This window comes from Saprolegnia parasitica (assembly GCF_000151545.1).
Source record: "Saprolegnia parasitica CBS 223.65 unplaced genomic scaffold supercont2.124, whole genome shotgun sequence".
NCBI lineage: Eukaryota > Oomycota > Saprolegniomycetes > Saprolegniales > Saprolegniaceae > Saprolegnia > Saprolegnia parasitica.
The window spans coordinates 36,806-51,606 of NW_012156518.1; the positions used below are offsets into that span (position 1 = coordinate 36,806).

Sequence of the window (14,801 nt, forward strand, 5' to 3'; positions counted from 1 at the left end):
ACGCGCCGCCTCGTGCCATTTTGCCTCGACAAGGACGACGCGACGTCGACAAGTGCGATCACGCGAATGCATATGCTCGTCCAAGGCACCGACATCGCTGCGCAGTGCCGGCTGTACGCTGTGCTGCTCGAGACGCTGCTGCATAGCACACCTCGCGCAGCTCTCTTTCTTCGCAAGCCATCGATCGCGTCGCCGACGCCGTCGCAGTCGCCTCAGCGCGGCCTGCTGCGCGTGCTTCGCTATGTCCACCACCTTTTCCACGTGCTGCCCAACGAATGGATCTATGCTCCACCCGACGTCCACGCCCGCGCGCTGCTTATGACCGCACAGCTGCTCGGGCCATGGGACTACCCACTAAGTCCCAGTACCGAGCAGAGCCTCTCGGGGTCGGCCGCCGACTGGATCCCGCCCGCATCGATATTGGCCTGTATCGACATGCAAGCAACGTGGTTCACGTAATACTACAACAACGCGTGCGAGGGTGAAGACACCATGATGTCCACCATAGGCGCTGGCACCTGACGTGCCCGCGGAAAGGCCAGTGGCTGCACTCGCTACACGAGTGCCAAGTCATACGCCACCTCATCGAGCGGCTTGTGCACGGCCACGTGGCCGTCGAGCTCTGGCGCAAGTTCTCCCGGCACACCATGTCGCCGGCGGGCGTGACGTATCGCCGCCGCAGTCTCTCGCGCGCGACACTACTGCCGTCGTCGCACGTTGCGCTCGAAAGTCCGTCGCCGCTGCCGCAGTGGTACACGATCTTCATGCAAAAGGCCATGGTCCAGGTAGAGCATGCTTGATCTGCGGACGTCGCACCTACGACTCTCTATCTGTGTGGTCAGACTCTGCACATGCTGCTCGAGCTCCTCCCATTATCCTCTGTGCAAGCGGCGTTTCCGATGCAAATTCCCACAACCGAGCAGCCCGGCAGCACGCCACTGCCCGCGACTCTGTCGCCGGATCCCACGACCAACCAATTGCTCTTCACGATATCGTCGCCCGCATGTCCTGCCCCTGTACCCACATTTAACTACGTCTTGTCTCTTCCTCATGCTTTCGTATAGAGCAAGACGGACAGCGTTGGGTTGGATGCGGCGTGCCTACACCTAACCCTGGTTTGTTGTCCCATGGAAAACAACGCAACAGACGAGGACGGCGGCATGGACTAGGTGTGTCTAGTGCAGCTCTGGCGGTCGGACGCGGGCTGTGCGGCCGTCAGCTCGTCGCCACTCGATGCGATGCACGAAGCCATGCTACCAAAGCTCGTCCACCTCGTGCGTCGCCAGCAGTCGGCCTCTTTCTACGATTTACTGCTGCACGTAAATGCGTTCTTGCATCATCCTAGCTTGATGACGCGGGTGTAGGTGCTACTGCACGTCCGACGCCTCGAGCACGAGCGCCCGGTGGACATGGCAAGCATCGCCTTCCCGTATGCGGCGATGGGCTCAAGAGATGCCAAGCCGCTGTTGCTTACGTACATGCAACACGTGCTCGTGCACCGCGACCACCCGCGCATCCAGGCGTTCGTGCAGCAGCTCGTGGGAAGCGCCGTCGACGGCCTCCTCTCGCTGCCGCCGACGGCGGACGCTGCGCACCAGATCGTGTCCCTTGTGTCCGATGCCACCGTATGCGCTGGCGAAATGCACGCGCGCATCGCCGGTGCCTGTCGGGCCTCGCTTCTCTGGCTCGACCTCTTTACAAGCTCGACAGCATGGTTGGCGATCGTGCGAGACGCGTGCCCGGCCTTGCCGACACGGCTGCGGGACTGCATCCTGCGCGATCTCACGGCGACCGCACGCGGGCTCGCGCTCGCCTACGACTTGCTGCTTGCGTTTCCGATCACCCTCGAGCCGCTGTGGGCGGCGCGGGACATGCACACGCTCTTGCAGATGCTTTCGATACCAACGTCGGCAGCTACCTTCTTGCACGCCAGCACGACGCTGGCGACGACGTTCGAGGACCGCGTCGACGCGTTGAATTCGCACGTCGACGGGTTTGAAGCGCTCGTGGACTGCGGTGTCGACGCACCTCTGGAGCTGCGGGACACGGTGGTCGACCTATCGGACCTCGCGCTTCTCTTTCGAACGCCGTATGCTTCGAATGGCATCGCACACTCGCCGTGGTGGCGTCGCTGGGTCGTGGACGCGAGGGCTGGGGACGTCTCGCATTTAGCGCAGCTGGTTCTGGTGGACGCGCTCGTGCATTCGTCGCCTGCGGGTGCACATGCGGTGGCGATGCAAGTAGACGCCGCGCTATGGCAATGCGACTGCCTCAACCAGATGCCACCGTGTGCGATCGACCCGATCTCGTGGCGCCAGCACCGCATCCAGCAACGATTCCAGCGCATCACAGCGACGCGCGATGAGCCAGATGTGCTGCTTCGCACGCTGCCAACGACGGTCGCAACGCCATGCGCGTTGTCGCTCCGGTCCCTCGAGGCGCAGTTTTTGCAGTTGCAGCACGCCATGCGCGCCGCGACCAACCACTTGGACTTTAAGGCGATCGGCGACCTCTATTGGCACATTGTCGACGACATGGCGAGTGTGCCCGATGACGCGCCGCTCACCGCGTGGCTCGGCGATGTTGTCATGGAGCTTGTCGTCGGCGCCAAGAGCAAGCTCGCACTGCCGTACCCAAGGTGTGCGTCGTCGGCCTTGCCTTCGATCGAACCCGCGTCCGAGACATGGCTGCCGGTCATCAACCGGTGGCTCAAGCACATGACTACGTCGATTGGGCTCGACGCGTTGCCGTGCACGTCGTTGTTACCGCCGACGTTCGCGGCCTTGGGCGCGAAGCGTGCGACCCGTTTGTGTGGAGTCTCCTCGTGATGTTGTCGCCGCGCCACAGTGTCAAGGAGGTGCTGGCGTGTTTGGCGGCGCTCCGGGGCGCAGGCCCGGCGCTCTTCCTCTGGCCCGCGCGCGCAATGGCCGACGCCACGTTCCAGGGCTGCCCCGTCCCACTCTTCCGCGTCGCATCCATCGTCGAAGCGGTCGCTGGCACCGAGTGCCCTGCCGTACCTACCTTTCTATCAAGTTGATAATTGTTCATCGAGCCAATAGGTGCTGACGGCGCTCAAGCGACTGCACGTTCCACTCACGACATTGCTCTTGCGCTGGCAGCTCCACGGTCTCTGGTCTGTCCTCCCGTGGCGCCACGTCATGGTGTACATCAACTTGGTCGGTGTCTACGGCATGGACTACATACCGCTATTGACCCTCGTGCTCCTGCGCGAGCTGCAGCCGACGTGCATCGCGGCCACGACGGCCGCCGATGTCCTCGACGCGACGATTCCAGCGTTTGCATGGGGCGCCCGTCGCGCGTGGATCGAGCGCCTCCACAGCTTGTACCATGACGTCATTCAGACCGGCATGCGCCGACTGTACACATGATCATCTACCTCGTTCGTGTGCTGCATTATCGTCGTGCGCAGTCGGTCCATGCAGTGGGATGCTTCGAGCGCAACTTGTAGGAAGGAGCTTGGGTAGCCGCCGGCATGAGGCTCAATATGCGAGCTCTTCATTCGCACTGAGAGCGTGGCGCAAGCGAGATGCTTGGCGCGTGCTTCCGCAACGGCGGGCGTCGGCTCTGCATCGCGTGGCTCGACTGCTGGGGCATCGCACCATGGGTGGCATGGGGCTTGGTACAGCAAGTTGGAAGCTTGGGAAGTTTGGCGTGTGTGCGACAGGGTCGTTGGCGTGACGCCTGACGCAGGACGTTGCAATTGCATCGTCCCGAGACCTCGTACGCGTCGAGGCAGAGCGAGACAAGGTGCGTTCCAATGCAAAGACTCACTTTTTATTTTGGTTCATCACGAGTGTCATCGACCGCCGCATGCTCCGCCGCTTACAAGGGCGAGAGCATCTTCTTGATCTTACCAATGGCCTTGGCCGGGTTCAAGTGCTTGGGGCACGTCTTGGTGCAGTTCATGATCGTGTGGCAACGGTACAGCTTGTACGTGTCGTCCAACGCGGCGAGACGCTCCTGCGTCTTGGTGTCGCGCGAGTCTTCAATCCAGCGGAACGCTTGCATGAGGACTAGAAAGCGGCAACATCATAAGCCCATGATGCAGAGACGGTGATCGTACCGGCAGGGCCGAGGTACTTGTCGGGGTTCCACCAGTAGCTCGGGCACGACGTGCTGCAGCACGCGCAGAGGATGCACTCGTACATGCCATCCAACTTCTTGCGGTCTTCCTTGGATTGCAAGTACTCCGTGTTGTCGTCCTTGACCACATCCGACTGCAGCCACGGCTTGATCGATTTGTATTGTTCGTAGAAGTTGTTCATGTCGGGCACCAAGTCGCGGATGACATACATGTGCGGCAACGGGTAAATCTTGGTCGTGTCCGTCTTCTTGTCGATCGGCGACAAGCACGCAAGCGTGTTCCCGCCATCAATGTTCATGGCGCATGAGCCGCAGATACCTTCACGGCACGAGCTACAGGGTCATGAGCCTCTTCCTGCAATGCGGCATCAAGGGCGTTTACCGGCGGAAGGTCAAGGTCGGGTCCTGCTCGTTCTTGATCTTGAGGAGCGCGTCCAACACCATGGGGCCACACTCGTTGAGGTCGACCGGGTACGTGCACAAGTACGGCTTCTCCTTCGTCTCGGGGTCCCAGCGGTAGATCTTGAAGTACTTGACGTTCTACATGTCCATGGCATTGTCATGCGCCTGGCCATGCGTATGCGATGTCTACCTTGGTCGCCGGCGCCTGGAGCTTGAGGTCGGCAGCCGCGGCCGCGAAGGAGCGCGCGCCGATGGCGGACGAGCGGGCCAGGAGACGAGTTTGCATCATGGTGCTGGACTATTGGAAGACTGACCCCACATCCGAGCGTTCGTGGTGGGGGCCGACCGTCAAAAGGTGTCGAAAGTCCCGGTTAGGTGCGGGAAATGCTCAATCACGTTCGATTTAGCGCGTTTAAGTACGAATTCGGACTTTACCGCACTTGCAGTTCCGTTGACGATAACTTCGTTAGCATTCATCGGGGATGGGCCACGGCCGCGGGCCCGGCCCTGCGACAACATCATCCAACCGGCCTGTCTTCGACGACCTTCGCCCATGCGCGCTGCCATGACATGCTACATGGAACGGCTCTACAAGCGCCTAGGCACTGCAATGGATGGAAGGAGGCATGCACTGCAGCCCGCGCCCTTGAAGGCAAGTTCAAGCCGTGGTGTCGAGATGGCAGGCGACATGTGGCGCATCATTGATGATGCACCCGAGACGGCCTCGGTCAATTATAGCAACGACGAATGCATGCTATGCGACGTATCCTAGTGACGACGGCTGCATGCTGCGAGGAGCGAGGCGGCTGCAGCTGGGCATGTCCATCATGGGCGTGATCTGCGCACTGTGGCCGCATGGCCATTCTTCGCCGCAAAGGCCATCATGGTGTTGCGCCCGATCCGACAAAAGAGCGGAGTCGTCAGGCGCGAGCGGGCAGTTGCTTGGTACGCTAGCCAACGACGTCGAACCCACCCAAGTCGTCGGCCAAGATACGGCGCTGCATAGAAGCGCATGCATCATGGCCAGCGCCGCCTTGTCGATCGAGTCGTTCTAGTGGTACGCTATCGGCGTGGAAGGGTCAAGAGACGGCTTGGTAGATTGAGGATAAGGTCGAATCTTGGGCGGTTTCATCGCCGAGTATGGCGGGCCGGGTCCGCATCCGCGTCCAGCGGGCGAGGAACTTGTACGATGCGCAGATCTTCAGCAAGCAGGATGCGCGCGTTGCGCTGACGCTCGGACCCACGACGCTGCAAACGCAGGTGCACGTGGCCGGCGGCACCAACCCGACGTGGGACGAGGTGCTCGAGTTTGACGATGTCGGTGACGAGCTGAGTGTTCTCGTCGAGCGCCCGAAGGAGCCCAAGAACGATCTGCTGGGCAGCTGTACGCTCAGCGTCGCCGAGTGGCGCGCGGACGCGGCCAACGGCAAGAACCCGATCGAGAAGGCGTACCCCTCAACCACGGACCCAAGCGCCGGGGCGAGCTCTTCCTCTCGGTGGAAGTGCTGCCGCCGCAGGTTGTCGAGACCGCGGTGGCCGAGACGGTTGTCGAGCCTTTGGTCACCGAAGCACCGTCGGTCACGGACACCTCGTCTGCTCCTGCTGCAGTCGAGGTCCTAGTCGATGCAGCAGCGGTGATTACAGATGGCTTGCCTGCTGCTAACGTCCCCGCTGTCGATGCGCCGTCTGCGGCTGTCGAGGCCCCGAACGCCGCCGTGGCACCCCCGGTGGTGGAGGCACCTTCTGTGGTCGCCGCGGTCCCGTCGGTGGATGTTGAGGTCCCGTCAGTGGCTCTTGAGGCGCCGTCCGAGGTCGTCGAGGAGCCTGTGTCTCCAGCGTCGGCAAGTGTCTCGGAGCCACCACCTGTGGAGCTAGCCATTGCATCACCAGAGCCCACGCCGGCGGCTAAAGCCATCGATCCTGCGCCGGCGACGCCTCCCGTGCCAACGGCTCCCGCAAGATCTGAGAATTCGGAAATTGCACCATCCGAGCACTTGGTAGAAGAAGCCACGTCGACAAGCGCACCTGCTGCTCCAAAGGATCTTCCAGCCGAAGGTGCACTTGCGGTACCGTTTGAAGCAGCGCCGTCAATGCCGTCCGAAGATCTCAAGCCCGAGACTGCGACCAGTGGGACGCTGACTGCCACCAAAGCACCTGTCGAGTTCGCGACAACTAGCTCGATACCAGCCGCCTCCGCGGGTATGGACCCCGCTCAAGTCGACATTCCGCTACCCGATGCATCCATGGGTGTGCCAGTGGTTAAGCTCAGCAAGGTTGCCAACCCAACTCCAGACCTTGAAGCTGCGTCAAAACCTGCACCGCCCATAAACGAGCCGGCCGTGGATAGCACAGGAGACTCGAAGCAGCAAGAATCCACACAGGATATGCCGACTACTGCATCGGTCGCAGCTCCCGTGGCAGAGATCTCGACTGCACGTATCGACGTCGAACCAGAAATCAAGGTCACCTCCACGCCAGTGCTTACGGACGCCACAAATACGGTCGGACACGGTGCCAAAGGTGTAGACACCACTGCAGCGCCGATGGTTACACCATCGCCCAGCCCATCGGCACTGCTGCCAGAAATCAGCGTACCACAGATGCCAGACGCACAGAGGACCTTGGTCGAGGTTCCAGCCGTCGAACCAAAGACTCTCCAGAAGAAGCCATCGCACGAACCGCTGCCAGTCCTAGAAACTGCGCCACGGGAGCTTGTACCACCGCTCGTCGCTTCTGTTCCGACAACTACAGCCCCGCCTCCGTCAAACGACCTTGTCGCTGGGGTGCTCCCGCCTGCTACTGTAGCTGTCGAGTCCGCATCACGACCATCATCACAAAAGGCCCATCCTAGTCCCCCAGACGAACCAGAGGGAAAAGCCATGGAGGTATCGAAGACGCACCGACACCATCCAAAGCGTCTGCTGCTGACTCGCAACAAGTCGGCAAGAGTACGTCAATTGCTCCCGAACCGCAAGAAAAGCAAGCCCCAGGCCCCGCAGACGCGCCTGCAGTCCGCCCACCAACAAAATCGATGACTTTCGAGCCCACTCCTTCCTTGGAGCGACCAGTATCGGAGCCCAGACTGGTGACATCAACGCCTGTGGTAGCCACGGTGTCGAAGCCCACTGTTAAAACGTCTTCACCATCAACGGAGGGGGCTGCTACGGTGTCCCCGCTGCACTCTGAAAGCGACATGCCACCGTCTCCAAGTTTCAGCCCCGATTCCGAACCACCAGCTGTAGCCTTGACAAGGACATGCACGCCCGTTCAAGAACCCATAGTCGCTGCGACACCTTCTCCGTCCATTCCACTTGAAGACGCCACCGTGCAAAAGCCTACGATGTGTGTCCCTGCGATCGCTACCAGCGGTGACGAGCCGGAGGCGACGGACGAGGTTGACGCGGAGCCGCTGCCTTCGTTTCGCCACTCGCTCGTCTCGTCGCCACCAAAGGCCACGCTCACCATTGCCGCCAAACCGGCACCCAAGCCCGCGATGCTCGGTGGTCTCGCGGTGGCCCCCCAGCCCGACGTGCACTCGGAGTGGAAAAAAATGTTCGAGTTGCGTTGCGACGACGCGCCGCCCATAATGTACACCGCGTGTCATTCTAATCGCACGCAACCATTCTATTTTTAGACCGCCGCCAAGACAGGCGCCGCCGCCCCAGAAGCCGCCACGTATACGCGTCCAGAAGAAGCACGCGGAAGGCCACGTCGGACGCATGCGCAAGAACCACGAGATTGCCGCGGTCGAGCAAGCGCGCCACGCACCTGAGCTGGCAACGGTACCACCCGACACGTCGGCGCCGACGGCAGCCGAACCGCCGGCCAAGCCAGCACCCACGAAAGCCAGCAACCAGCCATCAGCGGCTGCGCGCACGAAACCACCGAACACAAAATCGAGCGTAAGGCCGCCCATTGCAACCAAGCGCCCGTCGTCGGCCACGTCATCGCGCTTGGCCAAAGCAATGGCGCCTCCCGCGCTGCCCCGCCCGCCACCGAAGAAGGAGCTTCTCCGCTCCGCTCTTATCGTTGCGCTTCAGACCATGACCGACAGCATGTACGGCGCGCTGCATGGTGGTCTGCAGCAGGAGACCGAGTCGCTGCCGCGGCGGACGAGCATGTGGCTGCTCGAGACGGAGCTCCAAAGCGTCGTCCATGCCTTCCTCGCGGCATCGTCGCGGCCAGAGACGGAGCTACCGGAATTGCCACCGGTGCTCGAGTCGCCTGAAGAGCTACTGGCGACGAAAGCCCACCACTGCCACTTGTGCGTCACCGAGGTGGCTGCGCACTGGTGCTGCGACTGTACGACGGCCCTCTGCTCCACGTGCCTGAGTGACGTTGGATGTCAAGCCGAGCGGCATCAAGTCGAGCGCTTCATGGTCGACCAGCAGTCGGCGATCGTTCTCGGATCGACGTCGACGCCAGCGCTACCCGCGTCCCTTCCCATCGTCCAAGCCGCCGACCTCCGTCTGCACGAGGTTGTGAACATGAACGAGTTGTCTAATTTCTCATGTGTGTGGTCGCAGAAAGCATTCCTCTGCGTCCCGCTGCAGCTTACGCCAGAGCTCTCCACTGTCCTGGCCACGACCAAACTGCAGCACGAACCGCCCAAGAGCCTGAAACAATTTTGTCTCGTCTTGCGCAAGGTAGTGCGATGCGCCACGCATATTCCCGATTACGCTGCGGGATGCTACATAGCAACTGGAGCTGTCGCCGACGTCCAAAACCGTGGCTGCCTTCCTTGGTAACGTCGCTTTCATGATCCGCAATGGAAGCTTAGACCCGCGCGTAGATCGGTCCCGCGTGAGCTCGTGGAGCTGTGACGAGCTGCGCTGCTTCCTTGACGTCGTCCACGTCCCGTCCACGGGTCTTCACAAGAACAAAGTTGACGGCCCAGCCTTTCTCAAGCTCACACCGGTGCGCCTTGCGCTTGTACCATCCCAGAAGCATGAGGAACGTAGGCCGCGTTCCATGATACGTTTGGACTGCGAGGCAGCTTTCCCCTGCAGCGATGTCTTTTTTACCGCGCCTTGCTGATGGAAATGGAGAGCTACCGAGACAAATATAGTCTACCGTCCAACCTCACGCGTCTATCAGCCTCGGACAAGACAACGATGAAGAAGAAAAAATTGAAAAAGCCGTCGGGACCAGGGTTCGTTGCGACGTCCGCGGCTTCCGAGCCGGTCGCCGCGACGAGGAACACCGCTGCAAACTCAACACATGCTTCAAAAGATCCTGTCCCGACGGCCGTCAAGAAAGCACAGCCACCCCCAACCAAGGCAGCTCCAAAGAAGGCGCCACCGATGAACAAGGCGATGAACCCCGACGACGCAGCGTTCCTTGCAAGCATCCATGACGGTGTCGAGGACCTCTTGAGCGCCGGGTTCGAACCCGCAAAGCCAATCGCATCGACGCAGCCGCACACGACGGTGTCGTTAGCACAGCTGCAAACTGAGGTCGCGCAGCTACTGCAGCGCTTTGAAGCCCTCCAGACCTCCGAGATACCACCCGGTACAACGCAGCCACACATGTGTGGCTCATAGCCTCCACTAGAGCTCGAGCCACAGATGGTGGAAGCCGACAACCGCCTTCAAAACCTTTTGAGCATGGTACGCCAATGCTGAAGTTAAAACAGCGCAGTGATGGCTTGCGGTAGACGCCGAGTGACCTTGGGTCCAACGCCATGTCGTTGGATGTGATCCGACGACTCTTGACCGCCATCGAAGTGGGCCGCTCGCGCGCCCGCGTCGCTGCATGTCCACCGCCGATAAAGGCGCCGCTGACCATGACGCTCTGGACGTACGAAATGCCGGCGCCGACAGCCAAGCCCCTCGCCGGCGTGACGCCAGGTCGGGTGTTTGTCTCGAGCCTTGTGAGAAAAAGCAATACTGAGCGGCGCGTTGTTGTAGGTCCTGGCGACTACCATCCAACGGCGAAACCGAGAAGCCACCCACGGCGCACCAAGCGGTCGCCAACGCGCCCGCCTGTCGACGACGACGACGACGATTTGTCGGCGTTTGTCGCGTCCGAGACCCAAGCCGTCGACGGAAATGCTTCCAAAACGCTTTTTCACGCGTCGTTTCTACAGACCGAGACGCCACAGGAGTCGCGCTGGCAGACGCTGCGCAAGAAGCAGCCACAGACGGACGCCGAGACGGTACTCCATTACGCTACGGACACCTGCGATTCAAGTGTTTATAAGGTCGAGTTGCTGCTCTCGCCGTTGCACAAGGCGCAATTGTCCCCAAAGAAGACTCCGAGAAGGCGCATACCGGTACCGCCGCGCACCGAGATGCCTGCGACACCCGCCGACGTGGCCCAGCAGACGGCGTGGGCCGCGCGCATCCAGGCGCAGTACGACGACTCACGACGACACGACGACGGCCTCGATGCGCAGCGGTAGCATCGAGCCGAGTGCACTTTGGTAGCGTTGGAAGTGAACGTTAATGAGGCGTCGATGACGTGGCGTATCGAGCGCGCAGAACGTCGTCAGAAGCGTGTCGTTGCTAAAATAAGCCACTTCCAACATCGTACCGACCGCGCACTCGTCGAGGCCGACGGGGTAGTCGAGGATGCGAGCGACCTGCGACTCGGTGACCATAACCGATGCGGCGAGTGGCATATCGACGTGGAGGAGCGAAGCGGCCTCGGCGTACATGGGATGCATGGTGTGGAGCAGCACAACGTGGTTGGACAAGTCAAACGCGTGCGTGTGGACGCTGCCAGACGACGCGAGTCGCACGTTGGGCGCGCCGAGAACGCCGCTGGGCCGTACCACATGCTCGAGAAAGTGCTCTTTCCAAGGCGTGGGCACGCCGGTAAGCACGACGCAGGGCTTGAGGCCCGCCAAGACAAAGTACACTTCGCCAAAGAACGCCTACGACGGAGGTGAGGAAGGTGGCAGATCGCGCATCGGCGTACCATGGAGGTGATCGTAAGTCCGTCAGCCTCGAGCGCTTGCCGCACGGCGACGGGGAGCTGGGTCCACCACGCGGCCTCGAGGGCCTGCCAGGTCGTCGCCATGACCATGTGGCCGCAGGCCGTCCGGTGGGCCGGCCATGCCTCTGCTTGGCAGGCGCGGGAGCAGTAGCGCTGGACCTTGCACCGGGCGCAGCGCAGCGTCGGGCCGTCGTTGTGACACGTGGACCCGCCACACGTGTGGCGCATCTTTGGCCGCAGGTTGAAGTCTTGCATACCGTGTACGTAATGCAGTCACTTGTATTTTGAGTTTGAGTGGCACAGACGCGTCGTGTCTATTTGCACACTATTTAAGCGCATTGATTCCCAAAACATGAGACGTTGTATATTGTAAAGACGCGTGGGATTAGCTTCAAGCGCTTGGGTTTCTCAAAACGCATTGTGTTGAGAATGGCGCTCGGAATCCACGGTATCCGGACAAGCGTGGTGATTTGCGGACGAAATCGCGTCTACCGGCCGACTTGAAGTTTGTATTGCGACGAGGATCCTGTCTGCGGTTGCCCTCATTTCCGAATTTGCAGTCAACCTCTCAAGATGGCGTCGGGCAATGCTACCGTGAAGGCCGTCCTTAGCGGCGACACTGTCGTCCTCATGGGCAACGCCACGAATGGCCCTCCGCCGGAGCTCATGCTTACGCTGGCCTCGCTCCAGGCGCCCAAGCTCGCCCGCACAGCCGAGCAGCACGACGAGGTAGATGCATATGTGGATCTTGGAGGCATGGCTCATGATGGGCATTAGCCGTACGCATTTGCATCGCGCGAGTACCTGCGCAACCTCCTCATTGGCAAGGTCGTGCGCTTCAAGGTCGAGTACAAGGTCTCGGTCATCAACCGCGACTTTGGCTCGATCTACCTCGACGGCGAAAACGTGTGCGTCCTCGTTGCCAAGGCTGGTTTTGCCAAGGTCAAGACGCTCGAACAGAGCCGCGATGGGTGCTCGCCCGACTTGGAAGAGATGCTGCGCGTCGAGCAGATCGCGATCACGGAGAAGAAGGGAATGTACGCCGAAGACAACAATGCGACGCGCCACGTGACGTGGGGTGGCGCGACGGGCGAAGAGCTCTTGGGCCGCTTCAAGGGCCAGCAGATCCCCGCGATCATCGAAATGGTCCGCGACGGCGCGGCGATGCGCGTCATCCTCCTCTCGACGATGCAGATCATCAACTTTGCGCTCTCGGGCGTCCAGTGCCCGCGCATCAACCCGCCGGTCGGCGCCGAAGCCACGGGCCCCGCACCGTTTGCGCGCGAAGCCAAGCTCTTTACCGAGATGCGCCTCCTGCACCGCAAGGTCAACGTCAAGCTCGAGGGTGTCGACAAGTTTGGTGTACGTCTCTCTCTTGCCTTGTCTTGCCGATATCTCATGACATCTTAGAATTGCTTTGGCAGCGTCGTGCACCCGTCGGGCCACAACATTAGCGTCGAGATCCTCAAGAACGGTCTCGGCAAGATGAGCGACTGGAGCTCGGAGTTTCTCAGCGTCGCGACGCGTACCGAGATGCGCAACGCCGAGAAGACGGCCAAGCTCCTCAAGCTGCGCGTGTGGGTCGACTACGTCCCGCCGGTGCTTACGGCGACCGACACGTCGCTGACGGCGATCGTCGTCGAGGTTGTGAGCGGCGACTGCATTGTCGTGGCGCACAAGAACAAGAATTTCGAGGAGCAGCGCATCTACCTCTCGTCGCTGCGCGCACCCGCATGGGCAACGCCCGGCGCAACGAGCCGAACGCGCCGTACGCCGTCGACTCGAAGGAAGGGCTCCGCGCCAAGTGCATTGGCAAATCCGTCTCGATTGAGATTGAGTACGAGCGCAACAACCCGAATTTGGCCGACAACAACGTCATGACGTTTGCGAGCGTCTTTCTCGAAGCGACGCCCGCGAAGAAGAAGGGCGCCGAGCCCAAGCCCCGCATCAACCTCGGCGAGTCGCTTATCCTCGACGGCCTCGCCGAAGTCGTGCGCCACCGCCAAGGCGAGGAAAAGTCGGCCCACTACGACCTCCTCGTCGCCGCGGAGGCGACGGCCAAGGCCGCCAAGCGCGGCCTCCACTCGGGCAAGCCGTCGCCCGAGGCGCGCATCACCGACCTCTGCTTTGACGCGCACAAGGCCAAGCAGTACCTTCCGTTTCTCCAGCGCGAAAAGACGATGCGCGCGGTCGTCGAAGCCGTGTACGCTGGCAACCGCTTCAAGGTCTACGTGCCCAAGGAGAACTGCACGGTCAACTTTATCGTGGCCGGTATCAAGTGCCCGCAGCCGGCCAAGCCGTCCAAGGACGCCGAGCCGTACGGCGAGGACGCACGCCGCCTTGCGCGCCGCAGCGTCATGCAGCGCAACGTGCTCATCGAAGTCGAGGACATGGACCGCATGGGCAACGCGTTTGGCCCGATGTTTGTGGGCACGAAGGACACGAAGAACGACTTTGGCGTGACGCTCCTCTCGAGCGGCTATGCGCGCATTGACGATTTCTCGATTGACCGCACGGCTCGAGCGCCGACCTCCAGAAGGCCCAAGAGACGGCCAAGGCGTCGCGCCTGCATCTCTGGAAGAACTTTGTCGAGCAAGAAGAGGCCGTGGCCAAGACGGTCGTGCGGCGAACGGCGGACGAGGTCCTCCCGGTCGTCCGGCTCTCGGAGATTACGAACGCGACGACGTTTTACATTCAAAACATCGGCGACCGGACGCTCGCGACGCTCGAGCAAAAGATGAAGATGTTTACGGACGCCGTCGGCACGGACGGCAAGACCTTTGAGATGAAGAAGGGCGTGCTCTGCGCTGCCCTCTTTGACGACGGCCAGGGCCCGGCGTGGAACCGCGCGCGCATCGAGTCGCTCTCCGTGCGTGGCGTGCAGGTGTTTTTCGTCGACCACGGCAACACGGAGTTTGTGCCGACGACGCGGCTCCGCCCGCTCGACCCAGCGCTCGCGCAGTACCCGCCGCAGGCCAAGCCGTGCGTCTTGGGCTTCATCAAGCCGTTTGGGGACGGCGCCGAGTACGCCGAGGACGCGGCGCACGTGTTTAACGACACGGCGTGGGGCAAGACGCTGACGGCGATTCTGCACGGCCATGACGGCAACGGCCGGCAGATGGTGACGCTCCAGCTCCAGGACAAGAGCGTGGCCGAGATCCTCTTGGAGCAAGGCATCGCCAAGGTCGACCGCGCGGCCATTAAGCGCGCCGAGCCGTACCAAAAGGTCGTTGTCGACAAGCTCTTGGCGGCTCTCGACCACGCCAAGCGTCGCCGCCTCTGCCTCTGGCACTATGGTGACGCCGAGTCGGACCTCGACGATTAAGTAAGCTTAGTTGTACTAATATGTGCGCGAT

General features: G+C 61.4%; 6 protein-coding genes across 6 annotated transcripts; 4 read left to right on the forward strand and 2 right to left on the reverse strand.

Annotated features, from left to right (window-relative positions):
* Positions 1-70: 70 nt before the first annotated feature.
* SPRG_14324 (hypothetical protein) lies at positions 71-3,401 on the forward strand (the record flags this gene model as incomplete). Its single annotated transcript, XM_012353452.1, has 8 exons — positions 71-455; positions 509-785; positions 843-1,016; positions 1,065-1,115; positions 1,170-1,319; positions 1,365-2,773; positions 2,818-3,013; positions 3,060-3,401. Coding segments are annotated over 8 exons (2,972 nt in total), but the record flags the coding sequence as incomplete, so codon positions are not given.
* Positions 3,402-3,773: 372 nt separating this feature from the next.
* On the reverse strand, positions 3,774-4,816 carry SPRG_14325 (succinate dehydrogenase iron-sulfur subunit). The gene is made up of 4 exons (XM_012353453.1): positions 4,697-4,816; positions 4,487-4,644; positions 4,085-4,437; positions 3,774-4,034 (listed from the first exon to the last, which is right to left on the reverse strand). The coding sequence occupies exons 1-4, from the start codon at positions 4,793-4,795 to the stop codon at positions 3,844-3,846; spliced, it is 801 nt and encodes a 266-aa protein (XP_012208843.1). The 5' UTR covers positions 4,796-4,816; the 3' UTR covers positions 3,774-3,843.
* An 830-nt stretch (positions 4,817-5,646) lies between these two features.
* SPRG_14326 (hypothetical protein) lies at positions 5,647-6,126 on the forward strand (the record flags this gene model as incomplete). Its single annotated transcript, XM_012353454.1, has 2 exons — positions 5,647-6,002; positions 6,048-6,126. 2 exons carry the CDS (start codon positions 5,647-5,649, stop codon positions 6,124-6,126), a joined length of 435 nt encoding a protein of 144 aa, XP_012208844.1.
* Positions 6,127-8,225: 2,099 nt separating this feature from the next.
* Positions 8,226-10,707, forward strand: SPRG_14327 (hypothetical protein; the record flags this gene model as incomplete). Its single annotated transcript, XM_012353455.1, has 9 exons — positions 8,226-8,984; positions 9,033-9,152; positions 9,205-9,250; positions 9,299-9,423; positions 9,468-10,017; positions 10,060-10,115; positions 10,163-10,355; positions 10,416-10,663; positions 10,699-10,707. The coding sequence occupies 9 exons, from the start codon at positions 8,226-8,228 to the stop codon at positions 10,705-10,707; spliced, it is 2,106 nt and encodes a 701-aa protein (XP_012208845.1).
* A 129-nt stretch (positions 10,708-10,836) lies between these two features.
* SPRG_14328 (hypothetical protein) lies at positions 10,837-11,673 on the reverse strand (the record flags this gene model as incomplete). The annotated part of the gene is made up of 2 exons (XM_012353456.1): positions 10,837-11,383; positions 11,428-11,673. The coding sequence occupies 2 exons, from the start codon at positions 11,671-11,673 to the stop codon at positions 10,871-10,873; spliced, it is 759 nt and encodes a 252-aa protein (XP_012208846.1). The 3' UTR covers positions 10,837-10,870.
* A 345-nt stretch (positions 11,674-12,018) lies between these two features.
* SPRG_14329 (hypothetical protein) lies at positions 12,019-14,770 on the forward strand (the record flags this gene model as incomplete). Its single annotated transcript, XM_012353457.1, has 5 exons — positions 12,019-12,174; positions 12,223-12,807; positions 12,856-13,213; positions 13,237-14,004; positions 14,043-14,770. 5 exons carry the CDS (start codon positions 12,019-12,021, stop codon positions 14,768-14,770), a joined length of 2,595 nt encoding a protein of 864 aa, XP_012208847.1.
* Positions 14,771-14,801: the final 31 nt, after the last annotated feature.

Coding starts and splice junctions, on each gene's coding strand:
- SPRG_14325 (XM_012353453.1), bottom strand. CDS start 4,795: ATGATGCAAACTCGTCTCCTGGCCCGCTCGTCCGCCATCGGCGCGCGC. Junction 4,645..4,696: donor TCCAGGCGCCGGCGACCAAG/GTAGACATCGCA, acceptor ATGGACATGTAG/AACGTCAAGTACTTCAAGAT. Junction 4,035..4,084: donor CAAGTACCTCGGCCCTGCCG/GTACGATCACCG, acceptor GCCGCTTTCTAG/TCCTCATGCAAGCGTTCCGC.